Here is an 11,110-nt window from a genome sequence, read left to right as displayed (position 1 = left end):
GAATCTGCACCTTGCATGCAGGTCTTGTTATTGTTCCCTGCTACTCAAAAGCACATCACAACAAGCGTCCCTTATGTCGCGTTCACATCAATTTGAGCGTCAGAATGGCGTGTACATGAGTGCCCAAGATTGAAATATGTTCACGAGAGGGTGGGGGGGTTCCCACGCCACACTAGTCTGTTGTTATCAAACAAGGTTGAGCTTGCGGACACTGAATGGGGAAGCTAGTTATGCTAAAGGAGGCAGAGCTAACACACACACACAACACAATATGGACAGCGTTGCTCCACCTTTTCCCGTTGTGCGGTTTTGAAGCACGTTCCAATGCGCAGCCATTGTGCAGCCAGAGTCTGTGCAGTAGAGAATTTATGTGGTTGCCACGGTAACGAGCTCCACCCTACAGTGTAGCGTCACAAGATCCTATGGAGTTTCCCTCTACGGCAGCTGTCAATCAAAGTAAACCTGTTGGAAGTAAAACCCCGTTTTTTAACCTCTAATAACTAATGAAGAAGAAAGTTTTCAGAAAAAAAAGAGGCCTTGGACACAAAACAGAGAAAATTCATACAATGTGTATTTATTTTTTAAAGGTGACATATCATGCAAAATTGACTTTTTAATGGTTCTTTACCTGAAATATGTTTCCCTGTCTACAAACCCCCCGAGAATGAAAAGAATCCATTCTGCCCCTGTTCTGATTTCTCCACCTTTCTGTAAATGTGTGCTGAAACGAGCCGTTTCAGACTTCCGTGTTTTTGTTACGTAACAACAATATCCGGTCTGTCACGGAGTCAGAGCTCGGAGCTTGTTCAGCCCATAGACTGTATAAAATAATACTGAATCCCCCCCCCCCCGTTTTTCATTACCTGCACACGTGTGCTAACAAGGAGCTTAGGAGGGAGGCATGCTAGTTGTAGGCTGTCTTAATAAACACAAAGGTCGGTTTTACTCCCCACGTCTGCAGATTTGAAGATCTAGTGGATGATTTTTATTTGTCATGGATAAGTGCTAGCGCTAATTGGCATAGCCACATAGCTACATGTTCGTAGCTGTGTACCAAGACACACGTCGACATACTGATAAATAAAACAACAAGAAACACTAAATCTGTGACCAATCGTTCAGAAAGGTCCTGCTACAGGCGCCTCTCCGTCAGGATCAGATTCAGAGGGTTGAAGATCTCTGAGTAGCCGTGTATATTCAGCCAACATATAAACATTAGATCATGTGCTGGAGAGCCGAGGCACATCCACTTCCGGAGGGGGCGTGGTCAGAGGGAAAACAGAGTGTTTTGATGAGGAATGAAGAAGAGGACTTTTCAGGCATGCCAAAATCTGATTTCAAAGTGTTTTTTTGAGCATAAACTTTAAAGACATGTTTTGGGGACCTCTTAGACCAATATATATTGATGAAAAAAGCGTGATATGTCCCCTTTAAAGTTTGACTGAGACTGAGAGAGTTTTTGACCTATACTGCAGCTAGCCACCAGGGGGCAGGCGCTTTGCTGAAAGCTTCACTTCCAGCTGAGCAAGCTGCACCCCTGGTCACAACACACGTCACCGGGTGATCTGCACACTGATTGGCTATTGCAGCCGCGATAGATTCACTGCAGTTCAGATATTTCAACTCTCATGAATCATTCGTCATTTGTGCAAATGCACGCTATCCCTGTGAGGAATTTGCATCGCCAAATTCACTACTCGCGTCTATTTGCGTCTTTACATTGAGTTCACGTGTAATCCATTTGCGCTAATGATGTTATTCCCGTTTGGTGTGAACGCCCCATTAGACCCGAGTTTCTTCCAGTGTTTCCACCTCTTTGCCAAGCCCTGTAGCTGACTTCTTTAGCTCAAACTCACAGTACCTCTGTGATGTTTTAGTTCTGTTTGACACAGAGTACATTGACTTTTGACTTGTCAGCTGATGTCAAATGTGCTGTTCTGAATTCTGAAAGATAGGTGTCAAAAAGGGCCTTTTTTTTTTTTTTTAATGAGAGCTGATATAGCTGATAACAAACTTAACAGTTGGAAAGTCTTTTCACAGAACGCAGAAATGACCACTTGGGAGGATTTAGAAATGGTGTCATGAAGTGTTTTGTCCGTCTCATTGTTGTCTGCAGCGTTTGTAACAGAGCGTGGGAACTTCACACAGTGTGATATCTGGTTAAAGGAGGAAGGATACAAAGAAAAAGCCTCAATCTTAACACCTCAGTTTTTTTCAAATGCAAAAAAGAAAGAAGAAGAACCAAAGAAATATAGGCCTTCATAAGGACTGAGGGTTTGAAGCTGCTTCTTATTAACTGAAGAAGTCTGGATGGTTTGTTGGTAATTATAATATAAACACTGAGAGAGACGCTCTTCTTCCTCTGGGTGTTGGTCAGAGAGAATGTAATAACTGTATTGCATGTGTCTGCTTTGCATATTTCATCCCTGATTAACCAGGAGTGACCGGTTTGTTGTTTCAGGTCTATGGAGCAGTGTTTACACATGTGCGACAGAGTGGCCATCTACTTCTTCATTGCTGCCTCCTACACACCTTGGTGAGTGTGACACAGGTGGAAGAGTGTCCTCAGGTCGTCTGCAGGTTGTTGTGACTTGCATGGTGACGTTTCTTCTTCATCTTCCTCAGGTTGAATCTGCGTGAGCTGGGCCCTCTGGCAGCTCACATGCGCTGGTTCGTTTGGCTCATGGCTGCCGCTGGGACCATTTATGTCTTCAACTACCACGAGAAGTGAGTTACTTTAAAAAAAAACAGCTGGATCAAACAGAGGTTGTGTTTGTTCTGTGGGAACTTGACATTTGAATCGTGCTTTAGTTCATTTGAGAAGTTGAAAAACGTCTTTTCCATTTGTCTGAGATTTTGTTGCATGACATAGACCCCCATCGCTAAACCTGCTGTTCCTGTTCCTCCAGGTATAAGCTGGTGGAGCTGGCCTTCTATCTGACGATGGGGTTCTTCCCTGCATCAGTCGTGACGTCAATGGTAACGTTGATATTCATGAATGGATTTACGGTCACATTCATTTGCATGCACTGAATCATCAAATGTCACTTCCTGCGTGCTCAGGTGGATTTGTTATAAGCGTGTTTTAGAGAGTTCAGATTGGGTCAAGCTATCAGATCAGTTTTATTAACATATGTTGGTTAGGTTAAATCAATGAAGTCATGTTACAAATTCAGCCCTCTGAGTTCCCCCAGGAAGTCCTCTGCGTGTCTTCTTCAAAGCATATTGTGTGTGTGTGTGTGTGCATGTGTGTGTGTTCAAAATACAACATTCATAGTGTAGCAGTAAGTCTATGTATTCCTATGAGGTGTACATGAATCATAATGCTCCATTACACTGCTCCAGTGAACCAAGCTTAACATTTTAAACTGCTCTATGAGTCTGCTGCCCTCTTGTGGTTGTGACTGGTATAACAGCTCTTACTTGACATTTCACTGTACAAACTAAACATTATTAAGTCTTCATCCATTGATGATCAGAACAGCTTAAAAAAGATTTATATATATTTTTTTATTTTCTTTCTTTTTTTTTTAACTAGTAGTGTTTTGTTTTTTATTAACTGAAGAAGCACTGGTATCAGTTTTGGCCAATACTTGTCATTGATGAATATTAATTGGCAAATGACTTTTCAGCCTACTGTAAGGTATTACTTTTGAATTGAATTTTCTATGTAAAAAAATAATTTAAAAAAATGGAAGGCTAATGGTCACCCTCTATGTTTTTTATAATGAATTCCCTATTTTCACATTTTTTTAAAGTTTTATTTTGTATAGTTGTGTTTTTACCAGAGACTGTATAAAATATGGACGTAGTATCCATGATGTCACCCATCTGTTTCTGAAGCGCTGTTTTGAAGCCATCCATCCACCCATTCATCCATCCATCCATCCATCCATCCCATTCCATCCATCCTACCGCTGGCCCACCCATCCATCCATCCATCCATCCACCCATTCATCCATCCATCCACCCATCCATCCATCCATCCACCCATCCATCCATCCCACCCATTCCATCCATCTGCCCACTGGCCTACCCATCCATCCACCCATTCATCCATCCACCCATTCATCCATCCCATTCCATCCATCCTACCGCTGGCCCACCCATCCATCCATCCATCCATCCATCCATCCATCCATCCATCCATCCATCCATCCATCCATCCATCCATCCACCCATCCATCCATCCATCCACCCATCCATCCATCCCACCCATTCCATCCATCTGCCCACTGGCCCACCATCCATCCATCCATCCATCCATCCACCCATCCACCCATTCATCCATCCACCCATTCATCCATCCCATTCCATCCATCCTACCGCTGGCCCACCCATCCATCCATCCACCCATCCATCCATCCCACCCATTCCATCCATCTGCCCACTGGCCTACCCATCCATCCATCCATGCATCTATCCATCCCACCCATTCCATCCATCCATCCATCCATCCATCCATCCATCCATCCATCCATCCATCCATCCATCCATCCATCCATCCATCCATCCCACCCATTCCATCCATCCCACCCATTCCATCCATCCATCCATCCATCCATCCATCCATCCATCCATCCAACCATCCATCCATCCATCCATCCATCCATCCATCCATCCATCCATCCACCCAACCACCCACCCACCCATCCATCCATCCATCCATGCATCTATCCATCCATCCATCCATCCATCCATCCATCCATCCATCCATCCATCCATCCATCCATCCATCCATCCATCCATCCATCCATCCATCCATCCGATGTCCCAAAATTGAAATCAAATTTATTTATTTTTTCTCAACTGGTGGGTCGCGACCCAAAAGTGGGTCGCTGACCTTTGGCTGGGAAAAAAAAAGTAAATAAAAATTCCTGTGCTTTTATTTTGAAGGGTACCGTCTATTCACACTCCAGGAGAGTAGGTGGTTATAATGCCCTGTAATGCTAAGTGACACTGTGCATTCTACAGTATAAAAGAAGACAATCAAAGTGTGTGTTATATAAATATGGACTTTATCATATTGATAATAAAGGATGACAAAAACCTCAGTGTGTTGTGTGCACCGAGGTGTTGGCAAGTGAAAGTATGATGCCATCAAAATTTGGGTCGCAGCTAATCGCTAAGGAGTGATGGTGGGTCCCGAAGCCAGACCAGTTGAGAACCACTCTAGACCACTCTATGTCAAATTATTAACAAAGACCCAACACCAAGACAGGGTAAGGCTCAGTCTTGTCCCACCTTAATCCCCCATGAGCAGAGCACTTTGCAGTATTTAGCTAGTTACAGCGGCGAGGACAAACTTCCTTTAACAGGCAGAAACCTCCAGCAGGACCAGACTCATGTTAGACACACATCTGAGTGTATTCTATAGAATAATAGTGTTAACCCTCAGGGTGAATCTCTGGTTTAAAATAGACACAACACAAAAAGGGAACAAAAATAAGTATGCATCATTTCTTATTGTTCTGTTTGTTGTGCACCACACAGAGTAACACCGAGGGCCTCCAGGAGCTGGCCTGTGGCGGACTCATCTACTGCCTCGGCGTTTTCTTCTTTAAAAGCGACGGCGTCATCCCCTTCGCCCACGCCATCTGGCATGTGTTCGTGGCGCTGGCTGCAGCCGTGCACTACTACGCCATCTGGAAATACCTCTACAAGGCCCCCAGCGCCGACGCCCTCCTCAAGTCATGATCCACGACCTGCACACCACCCGACCGACCGACCCCCCTCCCCCGACCCGCCCACTGACGCTGCAACGACAGCCACTAAGTTTACGAAACAACGACCAGGAATTGTTTACCGTTTTCTAACCTGCAGGAGAACATGTTTGTCTAACAGAAGCTTCTTTAAAAGCTGTTTTCTAAAAGTCACAGCGACGCGTTCAGGAGTATTTGAGAAATTTGATAGCAGTCTTTTTGTATCACTTGAAGTCAAACACATTCCATGTTGGGGTCGCTTGTGTTTCCAAACCTGGAGATCCATTCATTTCAGACTGTGAATTAAACACTGGGGTGGAGTAAGGGCTGCTGGGTAGCTGGGTGTCATTGAAACAGATTTGTAATATTTTTGATATTTTTTGCTTTAAAAGAAATAAATAAAAGTGTTCTCTACTAAATACTTTCGGTCAGAAAAGAAACCAAAGATCCCAGAAGCCCCCTGAAGAGGCTTCACCTGAGTGAGGAAAATGTTAGAATTGACCGAAGTGTCATTTAAAAGAAAATAATTTGTGGATTCTGAACGTGTAAACTCTTGAACCCAAAGAGTGTCACAGTTTGATTCTCAGTCTGTATCAGTTTGAAGCACTTAAAAACCGGCAGAAACGAAGGAAATGATGAAAGAGTGCAACAAAGTGTGGTGATTTGTTGTTCCTTATTTTTATGTTGTAAATATATATTTTTTTTACAGTGATTCTAACAGAAACCCATCTCTATGGAAGCCTGTTTCTGCCAGTTCAAAATTAAAATTTAGAATTTAAAAAATTAGTCATAATAATGAGATACCAAGTCATAATAATGAGATACCAAGTCATCTCTTTTTTTTAACTTTTTCCTAATTTTTTTTTTTTTTTTTTTTTTCTTAAGCTGACCAAAATGGGCTTCCATACATCTCTGACAACAAACAAACATTTCTTTCTTTCTTTTTTTTCTTTTTTTTAAAGCTACTTCCTGAAAAGTTTTCATATGTAGTCCTGTATGAAGATTATCAGGGCCAGGCATGAGGAAAAAATAACTTTGAAAAAAAAAAAAAAATGCTGAATTTTTTAACAAGATTATTTCTAATATTATCAATTTTTGGGAATTTTTAAAAAAAAAATCAACACTGAAAAAAACACAGGAAAGGTTTATTTTTGATGTTTTTTTCACTGAAAATAAATGAAAATATGGTTATCGTCAAAATGTTAAATTTGGTTTTGGACATAATAATATAGCCCACAATTTGTTATTGTTACAGGACTTAAAGTGAAAAGAAGACATATTTAGAACCAAACTTCCCCTCAAATTTCGGTGAATAAAGTTCAAATTAACATTTTAAAAATTGGGTCACCGTTGGCCGAGCGGTCTAAGCGCGCGCCTCATATACAGAGGCCACGTCATCCCCCACCCTCCACTCCCCACACTCCCCGCCCCTCCTCGGCTGTCCCATCAAATAAAGGCAAAATTAAAAAAAACATTTCAAGTTGATCCTCTAATTATTTTCCCCTTTGGCTCCTTATCTCCAATCTTCAATTTTCTTTTCCTCCTCCCTGGCCTTGATACTCTTCCTCAGTCCTAATTTTTTGTCTCCTCTGTCAGCCCTGAGCGCCCCCTGCTGGCGGCCTGCTGTAAACACACTCGCAGCATTCAGGGTATTCTGCTCTGATTTTCCTGAATGAGCCAAACGAGAGAAAGTTGGCTGATGAACTTTTCCACTTTCTTATTACTGTGAACAATGTGCAGTATAGTGTGCGTGTGTGTATGCATGACCTTTGACCTCTGTAGTCCTGTATTACATTTCCATTCACACCACTATAACGAGCAGTGTTTTGTAAATGTGCTGGACGGCTCCTCCTGACATTCCTTCTGAATCAACACATTGACTTTGTTTTTCTTTAACCACTCTGTTCAGTAATGATTGTAAATATTGTTTTTTTTTTTCCTTATTTGTTGTGTTGATTTTATGATCCTGGCCTTTAGCAGGAAGAAAGAACTGCTTCTCATTTGTCCCCATTGGTTGTTAATGGTGCTGCATATACATGAATGCTCCTCCATGATCATACTGAATTCCACCTTTCTATAATGTGACAATAAAACATGATAATGCCCCAAAAACGCCTCCTGAGAAGATTCTTATCCATGAAGGGGAAACGTATGATTCCTTTTGTTTAGTTTTCTGTGTCTCTAGAGGGAAATAAAGATCAGACAATTTTCTATGGGACCACATGTTAACCACAGTCTGTATAAATAATGGACGTAGTATCCGTGACGTCACCCATCTGTTTCTGAAGCGCTGTTTTGAGGCCAATCAGAGGCGGGCTTTGAGCCTCCTAGCCAACAGCTACAGTGTTCCCGCCTGTCAATCAAGTCAGCTGTGCCTCTCCAGGTTTTTAACACTTCTACATTGGACTCATATTTTTAGACTGGAGGACCACTAGGCCACCAGCGCCCCAAAATGAGGTTATTTTTTGACACCAGTTCTAACAAGTCACTTTTAATGTACCTGCTGTATTTCAGTGATAGTCTATTTGGCTTGTTTCAGCTCAAAGAAGAGGCTTCTTAAATAAACTTTTGAGCAAAATAAAACTTTTGAAATCATCTTAAAGCTAGGGTTGGTAGCATACACTGTATAAAATATGGACGTAGTATCCGTGACGTCACCCATCTGTTTCTGAAGTGCTGTTTTGAAGCCATCCATCCATCCATCCACCCATTCATCCATCCCATTCCATCCATCCTACCGCTGGCCCACCCATCCATCCATCCATACATCCATCCATCCATCCATCCATCCCACCCATTCCATTCCAAAATATTTTGAGGCCAATCGACAGCGGCAGCCATATTGCTTCTGTCGAGCAAGTGTGACGTAAAGAGGCAGGCTTTGAGCCTCCTAGCCAACAGCTGCAGTGTTCCCGCAGGCAGCTGTGCCTCTCATTGGGAGACTAGTAATCTCAATATCATCGAAATTGCCAAATTAGAAAAAAATTCACCCCCCTCACAGTGAGAGGACATTGAGAAATTAGCTATTCAGACTACACTCGTCTTTTGTACCAGGCTGTAAACATGTTTATTAATGCTGCAAAGATCGTCTTTTTCCCATTTCATGTGTATGTGACTTCCGGTACTTCCGGAGCCAGCCTCAAGCGGATCCTCGATGAACTGCAGCTTTTAACACTTCCGCATTGGACTCATAATTTTTGACTGGAGGTTGCCGCTTGGTTGGTAGTCTCGGAAAACCAGCATGAATTTGAATGTAGCTTTTCCTCAGGACTCCGTCTAACCCCTCCCCTCCTCCCTCGGAGCTCCTCCAAAACGACGCCCCCCCCGCTCACATGCACGAGCGCCGCTGATTCTCGACCATATGATGGTGACTGATTCAAAACCGGTCCTCACCAAAACATTCTCATAGTGAAAGTTAAAAACACAAACAAACATGGCTGCTGTTAGCACTCACAACTATCATGCTAGCATTATCCAGTTGTACTGGTGACACGATATCAGGAGAAAAGTTATAACACATATATAATACTGTAACAGCTCTACTGTTTGTTAAACGTGTTCAGTGTAGATGTTCTTAATTCCTACAGTGTTGACGGTCAGTGAAGGCATCAGGAGAGGTGTAGAGTGTGTGAGTGGGAGAGAGGAGAGACAAGAGGAGAAGTTCTTCATTCATTCAAACATTGATTGTTGCTTTGTTGGTTGGCGTGGTAACGGCCGACAGTGACCGGTTAGTAAAGATCAACGTGTTCACCAATCGGCTCGCCATCACTACAGCGTCCGGACAGACGCTACAATAAATAGATATTTTCTGTAGGACTTACTGAACGTCATTAATTATTCTGCTTGTTGGTGAGAGCTTTTTAGACTCTGATCCGGACTACAGTCCTGAGCAAAGCCCCTCATCAGGTCAGAGGGGACAGGCCCGAGGACGAAAATAAGGAACATCTACAATGAAGCAACCAACCAATTTAAGACCTTCCATTATCATCATCAACAATTAACATCACCACAATAATGACCAAAGTACCAAGTGCTGGGTCACTCCAGAGCTGAACACAGATTCCCAGAGTAGACCAGGACAGTGTGAGTCAACTGTAGCTGGAAGACATGATCTGCCACTGGGGACAACAGTGGAGAACAGTCTAGCTAAGTGCATAGTGCTTCTTAAAGAGCTGGGTCTTTAGCTGTCTTTTGAAAGTAGAGAGGGACTCTGCAGATCGAATGGAGTTGACCAATTCATTCCACCATTTAGGGACAACAGAAGAGAAGAGTCCAGCTAGTGATTCTGAGGCCTTGTGTGCTGGAAGCACTAGGCACTTTTCAGAGGCTGAGCGTAGCAGGCGAGAAGGGCAGTAGACCTGGATGAGGGGTTCCAGGTAAACTGGAGTGGTTTTGGTGACTGCTCTGTAAGTCATGATTAGAGTTCTGTATCTGATGCGAGCTGCAACTGGAAGCCAGTGTAGTGAGATGAGCAGGGGAGTGACATGAGCTGTCTTAGGCTGGTTGAAGACCAGAAGTGCTGCTGCTATGTTCTGGATCATTTGCAGAGGTTTAACTGTGCATGCAGGGAGGCCTGCCAGTAGAGAGTTGCAGTAGTCAATGCGTGACATTACAAGAGCTTGAACCAGGAGCTGTGTTGCGTGTTCTGTCAGGTAGGGTCTGATCCTCTTGATGTTATAGAGGGAAAAACGGCAGGACCGAGCAATCGAGGCAACATGAACCTTGAAGGTTAGCTGGTCATCGATCATGACACCCAGACACCTTTAGAGGTGTTCCGGGCACGTCCAACTGAGAGAAGGCCCCGGGGTAGACCCAGAACACGGTGGAGGGATTATATCTCCCGCCTGGTCTGGGAACGCCTCGGGATTCCCCAGGAGGAGCTGGAAAGTGTCGCCGGGGAGAGGGATGTCTGGGTCAATTTGCTTGGACTGCTACCCCCGCGACCCGACCCCGGATAAGCGGAAGAAAATGGACGGATGGATGGATGTTGCAGATGATGCTCTCAGAAACAGTTTTTGCAGGAATGACCAGAGAGAGAGGCGACACGTCAGAAAAGAATCGGGATTTTATTAGACACTACAAATTACAGAGAGACGGAGAGGCTGAGGGCTGAACAGCACAAATACATGTAATGTTATCCATTCCATGACAAACAGGTAACACACCTTCTGTTGTGGTTTTTACACTCTGAAACAGTCCGTTGGTGTTGCCATGAATACAATGGTTACAAGTCTGTTGCAATGTCCAAAATAAGAAGTGAAAAGAGTCGTGTGTGTGTGTGTGCATGTGTGTGTGTGTGTGTGTGTGTGTGTAATAAATCAACTTTTCATGCACTAAGAAGCCCTTCAGTGCAGGTCTGAAGCGAAAACCGATTAGTAATGAGAAGTTTACATTGCTGAGAGACCGGG

The 11,110-nt window shown here is 43.5% G+C and overlaps 1 protein-coding gene across 1 annotated transcript in view; it reads left to right on the top strand.

The window, feature by feature from the left end:
• mmd (monocyte to macrophage differentiation-associated) overlaps positions 1–7,814 on the top strand; it is a 13,441-nt gene extending 5,627 nt beyond the window's left edge. Inside the window, exons 4-7 of the mRNA XM_034711463.1 lie at positions 2,462–2,536; positions 2,626–2,727; positions 2,910–2,979; positions 5,494–7,814. Of these exons, the coding sequence (XP_034567354.1) occupies positions 2,462–2,536; positions 2,626–2,727; positions 2,910–2,979; positions 5,494–5,697 (451 nt within the window). The 3' untranslated portion in view covers positions 5,698–7,814. The remainder of the gene's footprint in view (positions 1–2,461; positions 2,537–2,625; positions 2,728–2,909; positions 2,980–5,493) is intronic.
• The last annotated feature ends 3,296 nt before the right edge of the window (positions 7,815–11,110 follow it).

The sequence above is a fragment of the Notolabrus celidotus genome, chromosome 20 (genome assembly GCF_009762535.1).
Source record: "Notolabrus celidotus isolate fNotCel1 chromosome 20, fNotCel1.pri, whole genome shotgun sequence".
Classification (NCBI taxonomy): domain Eukaryota; kingdom Metazoa; phylum Chordata; class Actinopteri; order Labriformes; family Labridae; genus Notolabrus; species Notolabrus celidotus.
The sequence above is the reverse complement of the archived record's forward strand: the minus strand, read 5'-3'. Positions and strand labels throughout refer to the sequence as shown.